General features: G+C 50.7%; 7 protein-coding genes across 7 annotated transcripts; 3 read left to right on the forward strand and 4 right to left on the reverse strand.

Annotated features, from left to right (window-relative positions):
* Positions 1-46: 46 nt before the first annotated feature.
* BDV27DRAFT_168689 (iron-containing redox enzyme family protein) lies at positions 47-2,347 on the reverse strand (the record flags this gene model as incomplete). Its single annotated transcript, XM_032074842.1, has 1 exon — positions 47-2,347. The coding sequence occupies one exon, from the start codon at positions 2,345-2,347 to the stop codon at positions 47-49; it is 2,301 nt and encodes a 766-aa protein (XP_031922347.1).
* A 724-nt stretch (positions 2,348-3,071) lies between these two features.
* BDV27DRAFT_149720 (putative oxidoreductase, 2OG-Fe(II) oxygenase family) lies at positions 3,072-4,017 on the forward strand (the record flags this gene model as incomplete). The annotated part of the gene is made up of 3 exons (XM_032071105.1): positions 3,072-3,328; positions 3,404-3,437; positions 3,505-4,017. The coding sequence occupies 3 exons, from the start codon at positions 3,072-3,074 to the stop codon at positions 4,015-4,017; spliced, it is 804 nt and encodes a 267-aa protein (XP_031922348.1).
* A 654-nt stretch (positions 4,018-4,671) lies between these two features.
* On the reverse strand, positions 4,672-6,359 carry BDV27DRAFT_149721 (putative aspartate-tRNA ligase; the record flags this gene model as incomplete). Its single annotated transcript, XM_032071106.1, has 4 exons — positions 4,672-5,095; positions 5,196-5,470; positions 5,542-6,246; positions 6,315-6,359. The coding sequence occupies 4 exons, from the start codon at positions 6,357-6,359 to the stop codon at positions 4,672-4,674; spliced, it is 1,449 nt and encodes a 482-aa protein (XP_031922349.1).
* Positions 6,360-7,500: 1,141 nt separating this feature from the next.
* On the forward strand, positions 7,501-17,982 carry BDV27DRAFT_162792 (uncharacterized protein; the record flags this gene model as incomplete). Its single annotated transcript, XM_032073445.1, has 2 exons — positions 7,501-7,962; positions 8,032-17,982. 2 exons carry the CDS (start codon positions 7,501-7,503, stop codon positions 17,980-17,982), a joined length of 10,413 nt encoding a protein of 3,470 aa, XP_031922350.1.
* A 329-nt stretch (positions 17,983-18,311) lies between these two features.
* On the reverse strand, positions 18,312-20,077 carry BDV27DRAFT_162793 (Zn(II)2Cys6 transcription factor; the record flags this gene model as incomplete). Its single annotated transcript, XM_032073446.1, has 4 exons — positions 18,312-19,142; positions 19,200-19,343; positions 19,404-19,952; positions 20,018-20,077. The coding sequence occupies 4 exons, from the start codon at positions 20,075-20,077 to the stop codon at positions 18,312-18,314; spliced, it is 1,584 nt and encodes a 527-aa protein (XP_031922351.1).
* A 768-nt stretch (positions 20,078-20,845) lies between these two features.
* On the forward strand, positions 20,846-21,728 carry BDV27DRAFT_149723 (uncharacterized protein; the record flags this gene model as incomplete). Its single annotated transcript, XM_032071107.1, has 3 exons — positions 20,846-21,090; positions 21,152-21,422; positions 21,486-21,728. The coding sequence occupies 3 exons, from the start codon at positions 20,846-20,848 to the stop codon at positions 21,726-21,728; spliced, it is 759 nt and encodes a 252-aa protein (XP_031922352.1).
* Positions 21,729-22,989: 1,261 nt separating this feature from the next.
* BDV27DRAFT_136422 (amidohydrolase) lies at positions 22,990-24,788 on the reverse strand. The gene has a single exon (XM_032068764.1). The coding sequence runs from the start codon at positions 24,685-24,687 to the stop codon at positions 23,050-23,052; it is 1,638 nt and encodes a 545-aa protein (XP_031922353.1). The 5' UTR covers positions 24,688-24,788; the 3' UTR covers positions 22,990-23,049.
* Between the last annotated feature and the right edge of the window lie 428 nt (positions 24,789-25,216).

Here is a 25,216-nt window from a genome sequence, read left to right on the forward strand (position 1 = left end):
CTTTTATTTTCCCTTTAATTAATCAGGACACACCTGACGTTCGAGACTATATACAGTTTGGCAAAGTGATCATGGCAAGGTGATACCCCCGCAGCAAATCTTTGTACCGCGTATCATCTGTATTCTGTAGCTCCCGAGTACAATCCTCTAGGCTCGCCGCTTCCCTTGCCACAAGCGCCTCCAACAAGAGGCCACTCTCCCGACTCAAGAGATTGGGGAATCTGCGAATGGCATGCTTAAACTCCAGGAAGGCCGTCGCTAAGCCGAGGAGCAAGCCGAGATTCGCCGTGGGCCGCGCACTCCACCGCAGCATGTCGTGGGCCAATTTAGCACTCTCCTCACCCTGACCGTGCTTAGCCGCTAGCATGAAAACATCGTGCAAAGATAACGGTTTTGCACCAATAGTACCCCGGCCAAGGTGCTGGGTCAGCTCTAGGCCAATGTCTACCAGACTGGTGCAGGAGTCCCGCCTCAGCTCGTCCATGCCCGCGACGATATCGGATTCGATACCAAATCCCGCTTGCGCGCGCAGGAGGCGCAGGATACTGGAATGGAGGGGACATACGGTTCGGGAAGGCGTGTTGATTGTGTTCTCGAGAAGACTGATGTGAGCAAACCAAAGGGCAATGACGTCAGGGAGTCGAGCCATCGAGGATATGGTTAACGTTGGCTGTTCCGTCCACGGCCTTCCCCCACTAACAAAACCAAGCCCCTGGCATATTGCTGTTGTTGTCGTGCACGAATCCACCGTCTGAAGTGGTCTGGCTTCATTATTGGGAAGTACGAATGGATGGTGGCGAACTGGATCTCGGAGCTCCGCGACGGCTTCTTGAGACGGCACAGGCTGTCTCTGGGTAAACGTCCAATATAACAAGGGTTCATGTCGTGGCCTCAGTGCATCGATCCACCCGCGAACCGTAGTAACCTCGTTGTCGGTGAACGCGCCAAACATGCGGCCCCCCCACGACAGCTCCCGTAAAAGTGTGCTCTTGCTGCTTTCCCCGGCAAACACCCATGGCTTGGCTTGGCTCAAGGCAGTCAAGAGATCCAGCTGATGCAGCCCATCGGAATGCTTCCACATGCTCGTGTCGAGCCATTCAGACAAGGTATAGGGTCCTATATGCACCCTGCTCTGAGAATGAATGCGCTGCGATACCAAAGCCTTGGATCTAAAGATGTTTATCACTCGCGTGCTTAGTGGTCCTAGCAGCACGTCTGGGCTCGACAGACCCAACCTGGCCGACCCTGGAGAAGAGTAATGACCTAGGGTCTGCGACAAGATATATCCGACCTGAACACGTTTCCAGGCCTGCTGCATCGCCGACGTGCCTTCCGTTGCTCGCACCACTTCCAGATAGCGCAGAACAGCGTGAGCGGCCATGGCCGTGTGGCCAGAATCGGCATTATCTATGGTCATGTGAATGAGAAAGTAGTAAGGGTTAATGCCAAAGCCCTTAAGCTCATGTGCCACCTGCATCGTTTCGAGGGTAACTGTCTCAAAGTGCATATTAAACCCGAGGATTTCAGGGAGGAACTCATTGGGGAAGAGCGAGATGACGAGCTGGCCCACGGCGGCTTCCCAGGTGCCACGGTTCTCGATATGATCCCACTCGCGGAGATGAATGAAATCGGCACTGTGGCCATGGGGGAGGGAACATCCAATGTCATCCAGAAGCTTGCGGTAGAGATTGACGTGATGTTTGCACAGATCGCCATCGCCGAGCTCTTCCGACAAAACCTGCCACACCGGTCTGGTGATGCTACGGAGGGCAAATGGGGTGGTGATTTTGTGGACGTGTCCAAGCCATGCGCCGTCCACAAACTTGATGGGAGCCTGCTGGACCAGCCAGGCTTTGGCCGCTTCAGCCGTTGCGAACAATTCGGGACCTTGGCCCTGCTTTCGTCGCTCCAGATAACGGGCCCATTCCGACTGAGTCTTTTCATGTACGTCCTTGAGGAAGCCGGAGAAGCTCTCAAGACTGTAATCCCCGACCCGGAGGATGTTGGTGCTACTACTACACTTGGGCTGCCTGAGCGCAATTGAAAGTCCGTGAGAGAACATGGCTAAGAGTTCCTCTCGGGCTGGTTCCAGCGCTTCGGGGTGATCTTCCAGATTCTGAAGCTGAAAGTACATGTTTCGATACCATTCTGTGGGTTTGAGGTGTGTGACTTTTGACCTTGGTTTCTTCCCATCTTTGGACTCATCCACCGGCGTATTCAAAACGGGTGCCAGGGGGCTCTCTTTCTTGCTCAAGCTCAGATAGTAAATTCCGGCAGGCAGTAAGAAGACCGCTAGAAGAGGGAAGAGATGGCGCTGTAAAGTAGCAAAATACTCAGGCAGATTCATTCTGAATGATACGACACACATCACTGAGAAAGAGACAATGTGAAGGGACCACAGTAACGTCACGACGGGGGGACGAGGGAGGCTTGGTTTCGGGCATAGACGGGTTAGTCTTAGTGTGTAAAGGCCTTTTGAATTTGACGCATAAAGCGAGAAACATAAGCTGTTACAGGATTGGTTGTTGGAGTAGTGGGCAGAACAGCCGAAGGTTATGCAAGGTAAGGTCTGTCTACTCGTATGGCTGGCTGATGGAGCACCTGGATCATGTAGATCTCAGATATGATTAGTATCTTGGGAGTCCGTGGTGGTGTTGCCTTCTAATGCACCTTTGTGATGAGCCGACATTGCATCCATAGCGTCACTTTCCCCCCCCTCTCAAGTGGATGGGTTACGCACGATCCAGTGCTATGCCTGGGTAAATGTTGGAGTATATGCATTTGCGTTAGCTTCCGCAAACATGTAGATAGAGTACATCTTCACGAGAATGGACGGTCTTCTGTCCACTGTCCACTATCCACTGACTTACGTGAACGGATCAGAGTTGTAAGGGAGAATCATCTGTTGCAGTAGTAGTTTATAAGGCATATGACTTTCCCCTCATTTGCTTCCCTCCACTTGCTCTACTCAACCCTGGGTATATCCAAGAAAGAATACTAGTGCTTTTACTTTCGCTGAGCTGCCATTTCTTCTTGTACGCTCGACCACCTTTCTTTATCCCAAGACCACTATGACTGTCCAAAATAAGATAGCATCTCTGGCGGTAGTCGATTACGAAGCCTTAGCGAACAAAGATGGTAAAGAGATCCGGAAGCTCGTTCAAGCCTGCGAATCCGTGGGCATGTTCCACCTCAACCTCGGAGATTCAAGGATAAAGGCTGTCTACAAAGACATACCGAATCTCCTCCAGGCCGGCAAGGCCTTCTTCGACCTGCCCCCGGATTGCGAGGAAAAGAAGCAAAGCATTCGCGAAGGAATGGAGCGAGGGTAAGAAACGACAGCATGCACTCTCCCAACATGTCGTAGCTACTTACTAACTTCTTGCTCCTCACGCCCATGCAGGTATCACGCAGCCAAGACTTTCGAATACTACGAGGTAGGTAAACACGTATTTTTCGCCGAACAAGGATCTTCCCATTTTGCTAACTCGCACCGCACCAAAGATCGCCCGGGATGAGTATCAACTAGGCAAATGGTCCCTGCCTCCTTGCCTCACACCCCACGAAGAGCGCATTACCCGGACCCTGCAATCCCTGCACGGTGCCATTCAGACAGTCTTAGCGGAGCTCTGCGCCGCCATAGATGTGAACATCCCCGAGCTGAGCGACGATCCAACTGTTCCCAGCGACACTGCGCTCAAGCTAGTCTTCAAGCCTCCCGTACAAGAACCTGGTGCGGTGGTCCAGCCGTGGCATACCGATTTCGGTCTCATGACGCTGATGTGGTATGAGGAGGTGAGCGCACAGATCCCAGTCTATGACGCAGAGGGAAAACGAACCGAGGCCTGGCAGGCAGTTCCTGTCGTCGATGGTGCCGTTCTCGTCAATATTGCAGATGAACTGGAGGCTAAATCGGGTGGGCGTCTGCGTTCGACGGTGCACCGTGCGGTGACGCCGCCCGGACCTAAGAAGGCGAGACACGGAATGGTCTATCTTCTTCGGCCGCACAAGGATTAGGTTAGATTTATTAAGTTGGTTAGTTTCTGCAGAGATGGCTTGGCGATAGGTGATTAATTGACGGCGAGAGGGGGGGGCGAGACGAGAAAGAGGGGTAGAGACACAGAGGCAGAGCAAAACCACCCGTCATCTATTTATTATTATTGTTCTTAGTATCATTATTCCACTGCACGGTTGACCTACAGCACTTTCCCTCCACCCACAGTGGAAAAACGAACAAATGAGAGTACAGAACGACGCGCCACTCACGAATTATATCTATATACATGTAAATCATGAATAAAAATAAAGAAAAGTCCACGTACGTATGGCGACGGCCCTTAGCGCAGCCAAGACATGTCATTAGGGTGGACTAAATCGAGCTTCCGGACAATGCATCGATTTTTGAGCAATTTTACCGAAATCTTACCATTTTACATTCTGGCACGGCTACCACGCACTTCACAATCTAGATCTAGTAGAGTTGAATAGCTCTCTGTCTTAGAAGGCCTACCAGGCCACTGTGCGATGTAGGTAAGGCATGGAAACGGGAGCTAGGTGGGGATAACGTGAAGGTATGACATAGTGGGTGGCCTGCCAAAATCTACTATTCCCAGGTCCATGAAATCAGATTAACCATCAGTTCGATTTCATCTCCTTGGAGGAGACTAACTCCTAAGGCCTCAACCTATTTACATCTCTCGGAAACAACGTAGTCTCACGCACATCATCCAGCCCGAGGAAACTCTGTAGCAGCCTATTAAGCCCCAGTCCGCAGCCGCCGTGTGGGGGCATGCCAGCCTTGAATGCAGCCAGGTAGGGCTGCCATTGTTCGGCCTCGGGATCCAGCGGCGGGCCACACACCCCCGCCCTCATGGCTTCGCACAGCTCCTGGTACGAGTGGATGCGCTGACTCCCCGAACAGATCTCCCGTCCACCGACGATGATGTCCCATGTATTGGAAAACCCTGGAGCGTCAGGGTGGGCTTGTGAGTTAAACTGGCGCAGAGATGCCGGGTACTGAGTGATGGTGAAGACGTCTGTACTGGTAGGATGAAACTCGCGGAAGTGTCGGCCAAGAGCCGCTTCTTCTTGGACGCTGTGAGACCATTCACTCATTAGTGCCTGAAAATTTGACTTGGAGACGGGGACGAAAATCGATGTGGATTTGAGATTGGCATCGGCGGAAGTTTACTCACGTAAAGTTCTTGCTGTCATCTGAGTCGAGGCCAATCTCCTCCCGCAGGATGCGCTTGGCCTCCAAAAAGGTGATGCGCGGGACCTTGCCATGCTCATCCAAGCCCACTCGGAACGGTTGGACCCCAGGATACATTTCTTCAACCAGCGCGATAAGCTGCCTGTACTGTTTGCGTCCCTGAAGTTCCTTGAAAACGAATAGCAGCATGGATTCAATCAAGTCGACCACCTCCTGGTAGTCGTCCTCGAAAGCCATGGCAATATCCAGGACGGTGAACTGCGTATGAGGTGCGTTAGCAGCAATTTCTGAGTACCAGCGCACCTGTCAGCGGTGATGGCTGGACCTACCTCGGTCAGATGCCGCATAGATGTGCTGGACTTGACTTCGGCCCGGAAGACTGGTCCAATTTCAAACACTCGCTGCATGTCCATAGAAAGAGCCATCTGCTTGTGGTGCTGCGAGCTCTGGGCCAGCCATGCATCCTTGCCAAAATATGGCAGATGAAAGTACTCGTTGTCGCCCGGGACAGTAGCAGTTATAATGCGCGGGGTATGGATCCAATGGAACCCTTGGGAGCAAAGAAACTCGACAACCAGTTGGCACATACCTGAATGGAGCTTGAAGAGTGCTCCCGACGCGGCGAAGCGCACATCGAGGATTCGATTAGTGAGTCGTTCCTCAATGCCAACGTGGGACAACATTGTCTTTCTGTGGCATGAGGATAAGGGCAGGTTTGGAGATGCCCAGGCGATGACATCCAGGTCCGACACATGAATGGTTGTATCGATCGTATTGCCATTGACTTCACTACTATCACTGGTCGATTGAAGGACGTGGCCTGTGACCCTCACGATGGACTCGGCAGTCACCTTTTGGGCTATGTCCCAGGTTGCCTTTCCAACGGCACTGCCACGAATCACCGCTTGCAACACCTTGTGCTGTACTCGAAGTTCCAAGTGCATCAGCTCCGGATGATCAGGTTGGAAGACCGAGTTGACTCTAGCATCAAAGCTCAATTTCGGCCCCTCCATATCATGAGGTGTTGGACCTGCCTAGCTCATGTGTTAAAGAGTTGGCAAACTGCAAAGAAACAAACAATCGATGACATTCCTCGGCTTACAGTTTTGCTCACCGTGCTGGTGGTATGGTGTTCGGACGCAGGCATAATGGTGGCAAGCATTGTGAGTAGTCTTTGGTATGAAAATAATCGGCAGAATGTCTGTGTTTCTTTCTTTCTTTCTTTCTTTCTTTCTTTTCTTCCTAGAGAAGCCCCCGCCGCACGCTCAAGTAGGTACAGGCTCGTTATTTCATGAAGTAGCCTGTTGTGAGCGGTTAATTACTTGAGTTCCCGAGCTATTACTGAAACAAAACCTAACACTGGGGGTATTCGACTTAGCCGAGTCAACCAGGCCAATTCAAATGGTACCAAGTGACTTTGGTGGTATCCGGTTAAGAAATCGTCTTCGGCGGGCCTTTGCGATGCATCAATGCTTCACGCAGGACCAATGGTTTACGACATGCATACATGCATTAGTTGATATATTCCCCCTTCAGGATTGAATGCGGAGGTCGTAGGCAGCCCTGAACTGTAAAATTGCTCAGTCTCCATCAGATCGACAGTGATGGAGTCTATCAGTGATGACGTGTCATTCTTTCACCTACCTAGCTGCAGTTCTGAACTGGATAAATGTTCCCTGTGCGAAGTGACTCGATCCCTGCGCTAGAACTAAGTTGTGGCTGGCTGGACTAAAAACATCGGTTCTCTTTCCCTGCCGCACACTGCAGCCATGGACGGTCTGTGCTTTCAACAACGAGATGGACAATGGAGGTGCGGACTATCTGGATGCACGTACCCCGCTCCGTGCAGGACATGAAATATGCGACCAAGAAAGGTTCGGAGTGTTGTTCTGATCGTTTATACGCGTATAACTCTTGCGCTGCAATTGCAATGACAATCTCGGAAATATCGTGCAGATCCTTTGTTTCTACCATACGCCACGTCGAGAACGGTGTTGGTTTGTCAGCTCGCAGGAAGAGATAGAGGGGGCTTTATGACGAGATGACCATTGGAAACAGATATTGAGGCGGGGATTACAAGCGCCCAATGTAGCTATTTCCTGACTATGTAGTGTAATGCGTCTATAACTAAGTGTAGACCAAGTCAAGCCATCAGACCAAACATTCGAACTAAGGCTCGGTACTGTCTTGTCGGGTACATATTGCGTTTTCCTTGCTTGTTAAATGTGAATTTCTGAACCAACAAACCAAGGGAAAAACAGACATTGCGCCTGTTCGCATATTTCATCATGGCTGCCGCAGAAGACCTGGGTAGCCGGTCTTTATGCATGCTGAAACAGGACAACCTTGGCCTTGACGGCGAATTAAGCTGGATTCCCATCGGTATTCCGCCACTGGGCGAGTTTTGTGACAGCCATGAGGTCGACATGGATGGGATACTAAGGTTCACTTGGGGCCTAGTGCTAGGAATCTACACTGGCGCAAGCGACGTCAGTTTTCATTGTATTCGTTCCGCGAATGCCAGTAATGAGCCGCCTTTCGCAGGATGGGTCCATCGAATGGAGATTGACAGGAGTAACCCTATCTTAGGCCTTTTGAAGAAGAGTCTGAGCGACAGGTTCTACCGGAATGGTGCCCAGCCACAGGATGCTGGTCAGGATTTAGCCCTGGAGGGTTGTGACACCGTCTTAATGATCAACAATGGTCCTGGGAGAGCCTCTCAAGTGTTACGGGAACATACTATGGCCGATGTAGGTATCACTAAATGTTCCGCGGCAGCCAATGAGCGAGGGTCGTGAGCTTATCTTACACAAGTGCAGATTAGAATTATTTTGGAGGTTAATGGAATGATGGTAAGCCTAGGATACTCGACATCAAAGCTCGGTAGCCTCCAGGCAAAGAGCATGGCAGCCAAAATAAGTAGGGTCATTACTGCGCTGATAGATCAACCATGGATGGCTGTGGGCGATCTCGATTGGTGTGATGAAGAGGACTTGTCGATGCTTCAAAAGTGGAATAACTTTGAAGTGACATGGGAGGAGAAGTGTGTCCATGACTTGATATCCCAGCAAGCTACGGAGACACCAGACAATCTGGCTGTTGATGCCTGGGATGGCCATTTTACCTACCGAGAATTGGACCATCTCTCGTCCAAGCTCGCAGTATATCTACGGACACTGGGAGTCATTCCGGAGACCTTTGTTGCTTTGTGCTTTGAAAAGTCAAAGTGGCTTGTTGTTTCTCTCCTTGCTGTTATCAAGGCTGGAGCAGCATATGTTGTTATTGAGCCATATTATCCCGCTCCCCGCATGAAACAGATCTGCGACCAACTTCAAATCGATCTTCTGTTGGCTAGCCCAGATTTGTTCGATACAGCTCGTACGCTATCGGATCGGGTCGTGGTCGTCAAAGAGGGTTCCGAACACTTTGATGACCGCTGCAAGGGGGATGACGAAAGGCAAACCGAGGCCCCTAGCAGCCCTCATAATGCACTCTACGTTGTGTTCTCATCGGGATCGACCGGCAATCCAAAGGGGATTGTAGTGGAGCATGCGGCGTTTGTGAGCTGGGGCACGCTGCTAGGAGAACCCCTCTGTTTGGATGGACAATCCCGGGTTCTCCAATTTTCGAGTTTCGCATTTCTTATAGCCCACCGGGATGTGCTGCTCACCCTTATGTTTGGAGGTTGTGTTTGCATACCATCTGAATCACAACGGCTAAATCACCTCGAGACATTTATAACGGAATATCAGGTCAATTGGGCCAATCTTACACCTTCAGTGGCTGCACTGCTCGATCCAGATATGACACCTGGCCTCAAAACCTTGCTTCTCACTAGTGAACCCATGTCACTCGCGAGCCTCAGTAGGTGGGAAGGTAAAGCGAACCTTATGTTCGCCTATGGCCAAGCAGAGAGTGTCAGTCTCTGCTGTGTGAGGAAGAACCCAACGGTTGGTTCGGATCGAAAGAACGTGGGCCATAGGATCGGAAGAGCAATTTGGCTGGTAGACCCCTACGACCATGATAAGTTGGTCCCTGTGGGAGCGGTTGGCGAGTTAGTCATCGAAGGCCCTGTATTGGCTCGTGGCTATCTTGATGTTGAGAGGACGGCACTCGCTTTTCTTCAGGATGCGATGTGGCAGCGCAAGCTAAAACCAGGCTACCGTGGGCGGCTCTACAAGACAGGAGATTTGGCACAATTCACCGACGATGGGTCCGTCCGATTTCTAAGTCGAAAAGATAATTCGGTCAAGCTATACGGCCAACGAGTGGACTTGGATGAAGTGGTGGGCCACATTCAGCGTTGTCTAGCGGAACAGTCAGACACCGCAGTGCACGACGTGGTCGTGGATCTATGCCCTGCGCCCAACTCCAATGATATCAAGTTGGTAGCATTTTTCGGATTCAACCGCACCTCGCCCAATAACACGGGTGCTGTTCCCCTGGGTTCTCTAGATCGAGCCCCTGCATACCTACACGAATTAAAGGCCCGTTTAACCGGTGTCATTCCGCGGTACATGATTCCTGCTCTTGTCGTGCCGGTATCCCGCATACCACTGAATCTGTCAGGTAAAACCGATCGCAGAATGCTACGCGAGCTCCTCTCTCAGATGACGGTTGCTCAGGTGGATATGTGCATGGGATCCAATGCCAGTCATGAGGCCCCACGCACCGACGAAGAGCTCAGGCTGCGTTCACTTTGGTCACAGGCTTTGAACATTGTGGAATCGAGCATTGGGAGACGGGACGACTTCTTCCAACGAGGAGGCGACTCCTTGACAGCGATGAAGCTGGTCTCAGCTGCACATGCGGCCGGTCTGTCTCTGACATTCAGTGATATTTTTGCGAATACATCACTGTTAGATCAAGCCAATCTGACGAACTCGACACAAGAGCAAGAACAACGAGATTATCGTTGTGCTCCGTTTGAATTAATTACGGAGAGTCGAAAGCAAGTTATCCTGGGCATAGCAGCCAAAGAATACGGATTGTCAGAGGCGCAGATTGAGGATATTTACCCGACCACACCCATGCAGGAGGGCCTAATCGCACTGAATACTCTACGGCCGGGATCCTATGTGGCACGGCGAGTTTACAAAATTGAAAACGACGTTAGTGTTAGCAGGTTGGAGGCAGCTTGGAAGGCCACCTTGAACGCCAATCCTCCCCTACGAACCCGTGTCATACGGTGCTCTGATGATGGCTCAACGTATCAAGTTGTTGCTCGTGGCGACTTTGAGTTTGACATTCACCATGATCTCAATGAATATTTGGAGCAAGACAAGGCCAAATCAATGAGCCTAGGTGCACCACTAGTACGGTTGGCGCTAATTTCCAGCACCAGAGAAGTGTCAAAGCATTGCGTCCTCACTATGCATCACTGCATATACGATGCGTGGTCAATGTCCGTGCTCCTGGGACAGGTTCATGCCGCGTATCATGGCAGCCATTTGGCTCCACAACCGTTTAACGGGTTTGTGAAATATGTTCACCAGTCCAACGCGAATGCATCGGAGCACTGGAAAGCCGAGATGGCTGATGTGCGAGCCGAACAGTTTCCCGCCTTGCCGTCTACAACTTATTCTCCGAATACCACAGAATCTGAGAAGCTGGATATCCGGCTGCCTCCAAGCAACGCCTCAGCAAACATTACCCTCTCTACTCGTATACAGCTAGCGTGGGCAGTAACCTTGGCTAGCTATACTGGCGTAAATGATGTTGTGTTCGGCGTGACAGTTTCTGGAAGGGGATCGCCTGTACCGGGAATTGACAAGATGGCTGGCCCTACAATCACAACATTCCCTTTACGGGTTCAGTTGAAGTCACACTTGCCAATCCACGAGGAGCTTCAGACCTTGCAGAGCCGTGTAATATTGACGATGCCATTTGAACATTTTGGGATCCAGAATATCAGTCGGCTTGGAAACGACGCTGCCAGGGCATGCAAATTTCAGAGTCTTCTGGTGATCCAGCAGAATCTGTCCTCATCCGAACAGTCTGGGATCTTCAGCAGCGTCGAGGGTCTTGCTATCGCACAGCGAACGTGGGATACATATGCACTAACTATTTTGTGTACTCCCGCTGATGATGGGATGGTTCATATGGAGGCAGTTTACGATGCAGCTGTAATACCCCAGGCTCAGATACGACGGATACTACAAGTTTTTGCAAATGTCTTGAAACAAATAGTCTCATTCCCGCACAGAGTAGTGGGTGATATAGAGAGAATCAGCGCGGAGGATTGGCAGCAACTCCAGGTCTGGAACAGCTTGAAGTCTCCAGCAGTTGCGAGGTGCGTCCACGATATGATCCACGACCATTGTGTATCGCAACCAGATGCAACCGCGATTGATGCCTGGGATGGCCAGCTCACTTATACGGAACTCGATGAGCGGTCCTCGCTGCTTTCGGCGAATTTGAGAGAGAAAGGTATACACCAGGATCTTTTTGTTCCCCTCTGCTTCGAAAAGTCAAAATGGGTTGCGGTTGCCGTCCTGGCCGTCGTGAAAGCAGGCGGAGCATTTATACTTCTAGATCCATCTCACCCGCCCGAACGGCTTGCGTGGATATGTAAGAATGCGAAAGCCACAATGATTCTTTGTTCCAGGGACATGGCTGGGCTAGCGGCGCAGCTATCCTGCGAACACATTGTCCAGGTGGATGGAAGCAGCACCACCGAGAACAAAGTCTCGCCGACGGCTTGCAGAGTTCAACCCTGCCAGACGCTTCCCAGCCATGCCCTATGCGCCGTATATACCTCTGGGTCGACGGGAACGCCAAAGGGCGCTGTCATCGATCACTCAGCCCTTGCCACTCAAATCACCGCCCTTGGGCCTTGCTATAACATGAATCATCAGTCCCGTGTATTCCAGTTTGCATCTCACGCCTTTGATGTAGCTGTTGGAGATTACCTGTTTAGCCTGGCCCTTGGAGCGTGCGTGTGTATCCCCAAGGAAACAGAAAGCCGGGACAACCTCGCTGGCGCCATCAGAGAACGCAAGGCAAATTGGACCTTCCTGACACCTTCAGTCGCTCGAACTTTGGATCCTCGTACTGTACCGGAGATTAAGGTATTGGTAATTGGTGGAGAGTCCGCCAGGCCAACAGACTTTACGACTTGGTCAGGCGCGGTGAGACTGTTCTACGTCTATGGTCCTGCTGAATGCACCATTTACACCACTGTGCAGACCAAGACGCAGCCGAATGCTAATCCGGCGAATGTTGGATTAGGAGTCACAGCCGCATGCTGGCTGGTAGAACCCAATAATCCAGAGAGGCTATCTGCAATTGGGGCGGTTGGGGAGTTATTGATCGAGGGTCCAATTGTTGCTGGTGGTTACCTTGGAGATGAGGACCTCAGTAGCTCATCCTTCATTCCACCCCCACGGTGGTTGCGCGTTCTAAGGGAAGGCAAACAAGCCAAACGACTCTACAGAACAGGGGACATGTTGCGATACAGCCCCATAGGCGATGGGTCGCTCGAGTTTGTCGGCCGGAAAGACAAACAGATCAAGCTTCGCGGACAAAGAATGGAGCTTGCAGAGATTGAGCATCAGGTTACGCGGTCTTTTCCCATGGCAACCGATGCCATAGTGGAGGTTATTACACCCTCGGATTTGGAAAGCCAGAAGTTACTGGTTGCATTCGTCTGGGACGCTGCCAATGCTATAGATCAACCTGATTCAGGCAAGCTGCCGGAATCAAACGTGTTTGCCGCACCCGATAGATCTTTCCAGCTTCGGTCTTCGAGCGCAGAGGTCGCACTACGGAAGAGCCTGCCGCCCTTTATGGTCCCTTCGTTATTCATTCCACTAAAGCAGTTACCACTTGGCCCTACCGGCAAGGCCAATCGGCGCCTTATGAAAGACCAAGCCTGCCTGCTCTCCCGACAGGAGCTCAGTATCTACCAGGGCTCTAAGCCATCCATCAAGATGCTTCCATCTAATGAGTCAGAAGAAAAGATACGCCAACTTGTAGCCGATGTCCTCGGTCTAAGTGCGAATGACGTGGGAATGAATGACAACTTTTTCCACCTTGGCGGTGACTCCATCAGTGCCATGGTTATTTCCGCACGGGCGACTGACATGAATCTGGGATTGACGGCGGCCAACATCCTGGTTCATCCTCGCCTCCGGGACATGGCTACTGTAGTCATACGTGAGAGTATTGACCGGGGCTCCTCCTCTGAAGAACACCCGCCGCCACCACCTTTCTCGCTACTCCCAACGAGCTATCACCACGAGGAGTTGATGCGGGAAGTGACGAAGCAATGCAATATAGACGGGAATAGTGTGGAAGACGTATATCCCTGCACACCACTACAGGAAGGATTATTCGCTCTGACGATAAAGCAACCTGGTGCGTACGTCTTCAATTTCACACTCGAGCTCGCTCAAGATGTTGATGTGGATCGTTTCCAAAACGCATGGGACATTGTGATGGATGCAAATCCTATCCTTCGCACGAGAATAGTCTGTGCCACCAGCATAGGAGGCAACTTGGTACAGGTTGTCATGCGCAAGGCCAGCTACAGGCGATCAATCACCAGAGCTGGCGAGCACTCTGTTAGCCTAGGCGAGCCATTGTTTAGCATCCAGATTTTGGCACCAGACAAGGATGTGGATCGATATCGAGCAGTTGTGACTATTCATCATGCTCTCTATGATGGGGTATCTCTAGGCTTGATTATGACACAACTATCAACAGCTTATTATAATGGCGAGAGCCTAAACTCACAGCCATATAGCTGCTTCGTCCGACACTGCCTCTCACTGCCCGCAGAAGATGAGCTCAAACGCTTCTGGGACGCCGAGTTGGCCAACGCTACTTGTGCATCACTCACAACAGTGTCTATGGATTCCTATTTCGTGCAAGCCCCGAGATGCACGGAACGTCGTATTACCCTTCCATCCGAGGCACACCTCAACACCCCGTTGTCAGCAGCGCTCAGATTCGCTTGGGGAACAGCCTTGTCGATGTTTACTGGAGAAAGCGACGCTGTCTTTGGCACTGTAATCAGCGGCCGAATGACAAATCTTAGAGGCATTGACAAGATCTCTGGACCTACCATTGCGACTGTCCCGTTTCGAATTCGACAGGTGCCCGCCATGACCATCCAGGATGCTCTGGATGAAGTGCAGTCGCGAAGCGTAAGAATGATTCCCTTCGAACAGACCGGGTTGCAGCGGATCCGTAAACTCGGTTATGCCGATGCTTGTCGGTTTCAGAGTCTCTTGATCGTACAATTCTCAGAGGAAGAGGACTTTCCCGAAAGCCCCTTATACCAACAGGTTCAGGGAGAACCAGGCCCGGCATTCCACACCTATCCACTGACAATAGTGTGCACACCGTCAGCCGATTCCGTCCATGTTCGCGCGACGTTCGACTCGGAGGCGATACCTTCGATCTCGGTAGAACGACTTTTGGCTCAATACTCTGACATCCTCATGTACATACATGCCATGCCGTGGAAGCCTGTGTCTTCCATGCCTTCACAAAGCATGGAAGATGCGAGACGAGTATGGGCCTGGAACGAGATTGTCCCGCGCCGGGAAGATACCTGTGTCCATGAGATCATTGCGGACAACCTTGCTAAGCGACGGGGTGCTTCCGCAGTCTGTGCATGGGATGGTAAGTTGACTTACGGAGAGTTAGAGGACATGTCGGCAAGACTTGCAGCGCACTTAACAGGTCTCGGGGTAGGCATTGGGACTATGGTTCCACTGTGCTTCGAGAAATCATTATGGGCGATAGTTGCTACATTGGCAGTGCTCAAGGCCGGCGGTACGTTTGTTCCTCTGGACGTGTCACAGGCCGCAGGTCGTCGAGACGCTATCCTAGCCCGCGTAGGAGCAGAGGTGATATTAACATCCGCCAAACATGCTGCCACGCTTGCTGGAGTTAATCGGATTATTATTCCCGTGCATAATGCGAGTATAAAGACGTTACCCATGGTGACCGCCCCCTTGTCTAGTCCAACCCTTGATGGGCTGGCCTCATCTGGGGCATACGTGTTCTTCACGTCTGGAAGCACCGGCCAGCCGAAAGGGGTTGTTGTAGATCATGCCGCGCTCAGCACCAGTTGCCTCTCCCATGGGGCGAGGATGGGGTTCAACGAACACACAAGGACACTTCAATTTACCTCATACACATTCGATATAAGCCTGATGGAGATATTGACGACCCTCGTCTACGGGGGTTGCATCTGTGTGCCATCCGACTCGGACAGGTTCAATGATCTGGAGCTGAGCGCCGACACCATGGAGGTCAATACTATGTCTCTCACCGCGTCCGTGGCAAGACTTGTGGAGCCACAACGCATACCCTCCCTGCAAACCATCATATTTGTGGGGGAAAATGCCAATGATGATGATTTTAAGAAGTGGGCACACATTCCTCAGATCTTCGACGCGTATGGTCCCACTGAATGTACCATCTTCTGCTCAATAAACCAGGTCCAAGTCAGCAACGGCGGTGGTTCCCAGATCGGAAATGCTGTCGGTGCCGTGTCCTGGGTCGTGTCTCCAGATGATCATAACCGGTTGGTGCCAATTGGAGCTGTCGGAGAACTGCTCGTAGAGGGACCACTTCTGGCCCGAGGCTACTTAGGCGACGCGGAAAGGACATCGGCAGTCTTCGTCGAGGATCCAAGTTGGCTAGTACAGGGTATCACGGGTCATCCTGGCAGACGAGGACGACTGTACAAAACAGGCGACCTGGTGCGCTATAACGAGGACGGGAGCTTGATGTACTTGGGGCGTAAGGACACTCAGGTTAAGATCCGCGGTCACCGTGTGGAGTTGGGTGAAGTGGAATGCCATGTTCGCGACTGTATGGTCGACGTGAAGCAGGCGGTCGTGGTGGCCACTGCTCCGGATGGAGGGGATGCTGGACCTGTGTTGGCGGCTTTTTTGTGCTTTGGGGATGTGAAGCTTCCATCGGAAGACGATGCCCGTGCCATTACAATCCCATGGTCGGTAAGAGACGCACTTGCCGATCGTTTACCGACGTATATGATACCCAGTGTCTACATCGCTGTTGGGCGACTGCCACTAAATACATCTGGCAAGATGGATCGCCGTCACCTCCAAAACATCGCCACGGATCATTTCCGAGCAAGGCTGGCCAAGGGAAGAATAAAGCGGGACCAGGACAACTTCCGTGATGAAGCGGGATTTAAGCTGCAGAGTACATCTCTACCTTCAACATTTCGTGACTGTTCCAACAAGACAGAACGACGGTTAAGAGCATTTTGGGCGAAAATCCTCGGACTCAAAAGCGAGACGATAAGTGTCGATGACAACTTTTACGACATTGGCGGGGACTCTATTCGAATCATCAGCCTCATAAGGCTAATCCAGAATGAATTTGGTACTCATTTGGGTGCGTCCTTGATCAATAGCCGCAATACAACAATTGCCAAGATGTCAGAGTGTATTGATACAAAGTCTGAGGAGGGTCCAAGATTGGACCTGGAGGGAGAGATAGGAGCTGCATTATCCTCCACCTGGACAGCAGCAGTCTCTCAGTCATGGTTCAACCCATCCAAGCTAGTGGATACACACGCTACAGTTTTCCTCACTGGCGGAACTGGGTATCTCGGCACCCAGATTCTACGTTGTCTTCTAACATCGAATACAGTTGAACAGGTAGTGGCTCTTGTACGTGCCGCCTCTGCTGCTCAAGGCCTAGCAAGGTTGAAACAGACAGCAGCTATTGCGGGATGGTGGAGGACAGAGTACGAGACACGCATCGAGGTGTGGATAGGAGATCTCGAACTTCCCAAGCTGGGGTTGAGTGACTCCCAATGGCGTCAGTTGTCCGGCACGGCGACAACCAACAATATTGGCGCCATCATTCACAACGGCGCCCTCGTGAACTGGAATATGGACTATGATAGACTACGGCCATCAAACGTGCTTTCCACCGTTGAGCTTCTCAAGGCTGCCGTTCTGTCTCGTGATTCACCACGGTTTGTTTTCGTGTCTGGCGGCGCCATAGCTGAATTACAAGCCAGTCCTGGAAATCAGGCTGCTGTGGAGCAGCTAAGCCGGAGTAACGGGTACGCCCAGAGTAAATTTGTTGCCGAGTCCATCGTCCGTCGCTTTGCGTCTCAATTACCGCTGTCTCAGAACCGGTTCTCAGTCATCAAGCCAGGCATGATCATCGGAACCGCCGATGAAGGTGTTCCTAACCTCGACGACTTCATCTGGAGAATTGTCGCCACTGCGTCGCGGTTACAGCTGTACCCCCTGGAGACCGAAGAGCGCTGGGTGCCCATCACCGATGCAGGGTTTATTGCAACACAAACTGTGACCCAGATACTCTCAAACGACATCTCGTCATACATCAATGCAGCGACTCAGTTTGGCCTAAGCACTTCTGAGTTTTGGGCACAGGTCAATTTCGAGTTAAAGCATACATGTCAACCAGTCCGATGGGATCTTTGGGTGGAACGAGCTCTGGACGATACAAGTCAGGTTGGCGAAAGCCATCCACTTTGGCCGGTGCAGCAATTTGTACGAGGCAGGAAGCAGGACGCCATTTCCATCCCATCTCCGCTCTCTCCTCCAAATAGAAAGGTACTTCACGAGGCTGTACAAGCTAATGTGCGTTACCTTGGCAGGGTGGGGTATCTTGAATGCCGAGACAGTGATTATTTGAAAGACCAGCCTGGAATTCTTCATCGGTCAACTGCTGTCCCAGCTCCCAACATCGAGATACATACCAACTCTAGACTCAACCCCTCACCACGGAGATCAGCAGTTTAATTAGATAGATTTCATCTGTGGTTTATAATAATTTCACAATGAGATTCTGGAATTTAGTTAAATGCGTAGGCCTTCATCTACGAAAGTTGCCGTTGCTCATAAGCCACAATATATATTCCGGGCCGATTCCCCAACAGATCCGTGACATTATCTTTCTAGATGATTAAAACTGTATAAAGATCCTGTCGTCTATTAATGGTATATTTAGTATAAAATAGATAAACACACCCCTTTGTCACAACGATCAATAAACAGTTGCTCCCTACATGGTCCCTTGAAGAATCTTATATCCTGGTGATGAAAATGGCGAACAAATGCATTGATCTACATTATGTGTCCGGCGGAAAATACTCGTTACGTACAAGATATGGTCGTCTCACCACATTAGTCTCTTCCTCCTCCAGCCAGTTAATGTGCATGTCAGCTCGAAGGATCTGGGACATTGTAACCGCCATATTGATCCCTACGCCACGGCCAATTTTATGCAGACACTGTGCAATCCATTCCCGCATTTTCAGCGACGCGCCCCGGCAGTCGGACGCAATAAAAAGCGGCCACATCAAGCGAATAACACCGCCAGCAAACGGAATACCCAAGGTTGGCCCATCGGATGAGCTGGTCAGGCCCAGATGATACGGTACACTCGCACATATATCCTCCGCTAACTGTTGGGAGATTGCGGTGCTCTGCCTCTCGCTTTGTTGGTATGATCCCCCTCCTTCAGATTCCTGAAAGTGAGTGGCGAAAAGGTATCCAATGATGCCATGGAGAATGATGCGAATGAACCGATAGTGGTTCCAAGCCATGCTCACTGTGCTATTAGGGTAGATATGATAATGGTCACTGTATATATGGCGGACGGTATCGTTCTCATCATCGGGCTTCTTGACCTTAACAACGGCGTATTTCCATCTCGGATCAATACTCATCGCCCACGTAATCAGCTCGGCATCAAGGTTGAGAGCTCTTTTAAGAATCCTAGCTGGATGGGCAAAAGCGCTCTCGTTAATAGTTGCAACCAGATCACCGACTTCCACCAAGATCCGAAAGAAGTAGTCCAGCACCTGGTCCCCGGTCTCGCCACGGTGCTTTAGAGCCTCTTTGGACAGGTCTAGCAGCCATGACGGGGTGCGTTGCTTTTTGTATAAATTTCCCAATGCCTGTCGTCGTCTGCCATTAGCCCATTGCTAGTTCCCTTCGATGCGAGTATGACGTACAATTTGTGTCCGGATCTGCGTGAATAACTCCAAGCCCGCTTGATGCTGTACTTGGTCGAATCCACGAAGCTCAATCAGTTTCACACCCCCTTCTATATGGTTCAACCAGCGCCCTATTAAAGGTACACCCTCGCACGTCAGGATCTATGCTGTCCATTAGCCTCAGAGTAACCATGCGACAGGTAATATGCAAGAGCTACTTACCTCATACAGCGACAAGAGTTCAACTGCTGCCAAGGTTGAGTCGGACCGTGCACATTCCCGGTCGCGTAGGGCTTTACTAGTGGCGGACAGTGCCGCACTATATTCATGTCGTGCAGCAGACATTAACTCGGGCGACATATGAATATTAGCCAGGGACGCGAGTCCCAGGGCGCTGATGCAGGCCCTGACCGCGGGACTAGTATCCTGCCTAAAAAGGGTTGGCAGGAAGTCAAGATGACCTCGAGTGTGCTTTGCGTTTCGGACATAATGTGAAAAGATAAAACCTGACGCTTGGTCATTCACCGAGAATGTGAGAGATGAGAATATTGTAGGCGCTGCTTGTCGGTAGCCATTGGCCGAGGACGGACTTGGTCGTTTCGAGCATGACAGGGCCTTCGTCGACACCTTAGTACTATTCTGTTGGCGACGGGCCTTTCCTATTACTTCCTCACTCTGATCATGAAAGCTCAGGGTCGCTATGTCGCGATACCCCGAGCATTCTCGATGAGCGCGGACGCATTGTGAGCAGGACGGCCTCCGCTGATCGCACTGTATAGACTTAGTACGTAGTTACACCCGCAGGTTGGAGTAGAATGGATCGATACGCCACGTACTTTAAGGCGTCTAGTCCGACAGGGCTCACAGGCAGGACTGGGCTTCCCTCGATAAACCATTGAGCTGCGGGCTGAGAGAAGAGAATATGGAGCTACGAGTTGGATACCCGAAAGAGTAAGATCGGGTCCAGAGGACGAATTAGTGGGGTTTCGGGAGTCGGAAAAAAACGACTCGAGACTTTTTACTCTTACTTAACCAGCCTGCCAAGAATGGGCGTACCAGATATTTGCGGCTGCGATCTCCAAGAGAGAGGCTGTGCACTTTCGTTCTCTACGAGTTGTATCCTCATTTGGGTTTAGTGAGTCCCTAGCCTGAAGGAATTAAGCATTCTGCTGCCTATTCATGAGCAAATGAGGTTTTGATCCTCACACCTTGAGTGCTAAGCCTCCCAGCCTGCCCTGAACGAATTGCCCCGTAGAGCGCGTCATTATCTCTCCTTAAACTAGAAGAGATACAAAAGTATTTGTTGGTAGTCAGCCATTTTTTCTCTTGTTTCATGTTTTCTTTCTTTGGCTGTCTATTTTCTTTCTCTTTTTTCTTTTCCTTACTCAACCCGTTCTGCTTAGCCACTGCTACGAGCTACATTCCCAAAGCGGAAACTCAAGTAGAGCCCTAAGTTGACCTTGGACTGTATAGACGAATTTGCGTAAATAAATACTTTTAGACGCCCTGTCTACCTTAGAAGCCCGTACTGTAACTTTATATCTCTTGCATTGTCCATTACATCCAGTCTCTTCACTCATTATCGCTATAATTCGTTCCAGCCAATTACAAAGATTTCTTTTTGTTCAGTAAACACAAGCGACCGAACCAATTTTACGACCAATATGAACGAGATATTTCCGGCTGATCTCGCAGTTTACCTCTTTCTGACTCCCTTTGTGCTCTATGTTTATTGGTCTCATCGATGGATTGGTTGGCTAGCTTGGACCAACCTGGTCGTTTTCTGTATTGTGCGAATAGTCGGGGGTGCTATGGGAGTGAACGACAGCAGTAGCATCGCAGCGAACGTCATATCCGGGATAGGAATGTCCCCACTATTGTTGGCCATCGATGGACTTTTACATGAAGCGTACGTTTACACCCTCCACCGGGCCAACAGAAATCCTCTAACACAGTCGGGCTGCTTATAGTCGGTATTACCGCCATCCAGAACACAACGTTCTCCTCGGTCGGATAGTGATCATTGCGATCACTGGTCTTATGGGCGCTGGTCTCGGTCTTAGCATTGGAGGATCATTGCAGGTGTACCAGGGTAAAGGGACGGCTACGGACCTGTCGCACTGGAAGGTGGGAACGGGCTTAGTTGTCGCTGTCTGGGCGATGGAAGTGGTGTGGGCAATCTTCTCCCTCCTGCCATCTCAGTGCAAGAAGGATGCTCCTGGCTATAAAGACGGTACAAAGGTATGTTTTCCGATTAATGAAAGAGTGATGTTTCATGAGTCCTGACGTCTCTCGCTTTATTAGCTTATGTACGGTGCTCTTGTTGCCATCGTATTCGCCGGTGTTCGGGTTATCTATAATCTGGTCGCAGTTTGTACACAGAGACAGGACTTGAGTCCCGTATTTGGATCCGTCGCAGTGCGCGTTATCCTCGTCTTTCTCCCTGAAGTGCTCGCTGCGCTGTCGATGATGTTCGCAGGGCTCCGGACCAGGAATATTCGAAAACACACGCAGGTGGCGGACAAGGAGGAGTCGATCTCAGCCTAAAAATTGATATAGCATATATATACATCGGTGCAATCTTGGATACAGAGGTCCCTATGAAATTGGCGCTCGAGGCTTATTGATACCCATTTCCATTTGTATTATTTTGTTTATTTGCATCCCTCGAGCTCTGGAAATAATGTCAAAATTCGCTTTAGATACTTATGTGGCAGCCACAAAATTGAACTCATGTAACACGGATTATACATGATCCACTACGACGGTGTACCCTTGTAATGCGCCTAATAAATAAAATCACCCGGCAAAATTTCCCACGATGACTAGAAAATCAAAAATAATCCCTCAGGTGTAATCTGAGATCCTGTGGATCCTTCTATCGCATAACATAAAGCTGAGAGAGGAATTGCTGGTGTCTCCACACCGTAAGCATGAGCAAAAGTGTACATGAATCACAATTTTAAGACGCTCCTCTGTGCACTGAGGTGAATAAACGCTAGCGGAGATCCTGTGAGATTCCAGGGCAATACGAACTAGTTACCGGATTTGGTAAAGTATAGCCTCGTAGGCTCGATCAAGCTTCCGCTAAGGCTCGCAATGCGCGAAGCGAAGTGGATCAGCGCAACTGTAAGCCAGTCCATATCGTCAATGAAAGTACAGATCGACCTGTGAAGTCATTACCAAAAAGGGAAACCGAAGGTCTCTCGCATAATTGTGATCCAAGCCACGTTGCAGGCTATTCTCGGTACTTCAGCAACAATCTATGGAGTCAGCCTCAAGCGGTATAAATACCTTGCCATGAGCGGTATCCAGAGGTATTCTAGAAAAGGGATACTAGCCTTAAGACAGCCTCAGTCCTAAGATTCTGTTCGCAGCCTTACTTAAAAATACTCCTTGATCTTCTCTCTCTCCCTCTTCGACGTCCAGCCTTTGCCTAAGAAATAAATATTATTTCACCATGTGTCTCCTGTTACCGATTCTGTTACACAAATCGCGCAAGTCAAAGAGGGACTTAGCCTCTGGTCAACATGCAGAAGAGCAGCAGTTGCGCCCGGTCATAAGGGATTTACGAACGCCTGAGGAACAGCACGGACATGAGCCGAATATCCATTCGGGCCGGAAGTCCTAATAGCTACTCTGAGGTAGGTAAACAACATGGGCGGTATCTGCTCAAGTTATGTTGACACGAAACTAGTGCGTTTTTTGTTGTGCTATTACACCTTTACATGTACCAAGCAGGAAGGGAGTGATGGCCTGTGCGCATGGCACAAAGGGAGGAGGGATTGGACTGTTATCTTGTTTAATTACTATCTTCAATGCTAAAGTGTATATGAATGAATGTCATTGTTTCATGAGACAGTCCCACTCATAGTTGTGCCCGACCCGCACTGGCGTCGAAGGTCTTCCGACCTCGAGCCCAGGTTTGCTCTACCTTTGCCTTGAGTAGGCTCTCGGCCTTCCAATCCATATCCAGGACCACAAAATCCGCGCTCAACCCAGCCTTCAAGCACCCCGTCCACGAATCTGCCCAACGGGAATAGGCCGCTCCAGTTGTGGCGGCACTAACGGCAGCAGCTAGAGGCAATCCAAAGTGAGAGTTGACCGTTTCGGTACACTCAGGCTCGATGGCCGATCTCCGGGTAGTAGCATTGTACAGATTTGGTAGGGCAGGGTGGGATGCGGTGGGTGAATCCGTACCAAACGCTACTGGAGCGCCGCCCTCAAGGAATTCGCGGTAGGCAAATGCCCGGGTACAGCGATGCTTTCCAATGAGTTCCGGCCAGGCCCGGAACAGAGCCGGGTCCGAATGAACTGGCTGAACCGACGCCGTGATTCCAAGTTGACCCAGGCGTTTCGCATCCTCGGGCGAGGTCAGCTCGAGATGTTCGATGCGATGACGACGGCCAGGCTGTGCTAAAGATAGCGCATCGATAGCGTTCTTGACAGCCTTGTCGCCAATAGCGTGAATAGCGATCTGCAGTCCAGCCGCATCTGCCTTCTTCACCACGGCTTGCAGAAAATCCGTGGGCCAGATCGGATCCACCGGATTCTCGCATCCCTGATACGGATCTGTCAGGGCAGCAGTACAGCCGTCAACCACGCCATCGCACATCAATTTGATGCCTGCGATACAGAACGTCGGAGATGTGGCCGGATTATATTCACGATTAAGAGTGATCGCTCGATCCACATGTCCAAACACCACATCCAGGTCATCACTCGGTGGGATCACCCAGTGCGCCGCAATATGGAAGGGAAAGTTTTCCCCATGTCGCTCTCGCCAAGCCTTCAACACGTCCCATTCAACATCGTCCATAGCCATATCAATCATCCCCGAATATCCAGCCGCCGTATACGCCTCCGCCGCATCATCTAAAGCATCCAGTTTAGCTTCCAGCGGGGTAGCCCTAGCCAGAAACTGAGGAACGATGCCCAAATGGGCCATCTCACTCAACAAACCCGACGGCTTCCCATTCTCATCCCGATGAATCGTTCCACCAGGAGGATCAGCCATGGTGGCGACCCCTAGCTCTTCTAACGCAGCGGTATTACACCACCCCGAATGCAGGTCATTGGCATGGATATAAATCGGCCGCGGATCCAGATCATCCAACATACTTGCAAGCGCCTCTCCCCCGGTTGTCGACTGGACCCAGCTTTTGCACATAATTCTGGGATCCTCCGGATGAGCTTCCGCAAAGGCCTTGATAGCTTGTCGAATCTCCTCTAATGACTTGCATGACAGAAGGCTGAGCTTGCGGCGCGACAGCGCAAAGTCGACAATGTGCATGTGGCTATCGATGAAACTTGGGACCACAATCTTGTTCTGTAGGTCCACCTCGTGAGCTCCAGAGTCTTTTGCTTGTTGAATAGCATCATGATTTGGGGATCCGACATATTGTATACGGTCCCCGGTGATTATCATCGTTTGTTGGAAGTCAGATCCATCCGAGGTGGTGCTTGGCGTGAAGATGCGCCCGTTGGTGAGGATTGTGGACGCCATGCCGGTCTTTCGTTTATGTGTAATAGATCAATTTATAGTACTTATGTTTTGCTGATCAAGGAAGTACCTCGTAGGTTACTGATATACAAGAGGGAGGAATGGCGATTTATATATGCCTTGCCATAGTCGGATGTCGAGAGTCAGGATGGAGGTAACCCTGCGCAAAGTGACGCCATTGGTCTAGGTGGCCGACGTTCCCCACATCCAGATCGCCTTGGCAGGTGAAATTTGGAGATGCGTTGTGGAGTAGGAATGGGGGTGGGGGTGGGTATACATTGCAAAAGGTATCTATATGCGATATACGAAGGAGAGCGGACTCATTGCGAGGGTAAATAGTGCTCTAGCTCAATTTTATGAAACACTCATCTATTTGATTTTAGGCTTAGAATGTCTATACTATTGTTTATCCTCTCAATAAACTCAACAGGCAGACTAACCAGTCAGGCGATTACCGCCTTCTATCTACTATCTCACTCTTCAAGAACATCGTGTACACTCCTCCGTAAATAAGCCAGGGTACCCCCCCCCC

This window comes from Aspergillus caelatus (assembly GCF_009193585.1).
Source record: "Aspergillus caelatus strain CBS 763.97 unplaced genomic scaffold BDV27scaffold_274, whole genome shotgun sequence".
NCBI classification, from domain to species: domain Eukaryota; kingdom Fungi; phylum Ascomycota; class Eurotiomycetes; order Eurotiales; family Aspergillaceae; genus Aspergillus; species Aspergillus caelatus.

Bases quoted from the DNA above. Each gene is read 5' to 3' on its own strand.
- BDV27DRAFT_136422 (XM_032068764.1), bottom strand. From the start codon at position 24,687: ATGGCGTCCACAATCCTCACCAACGGGCGCATCTTCACGCCAAGCACC.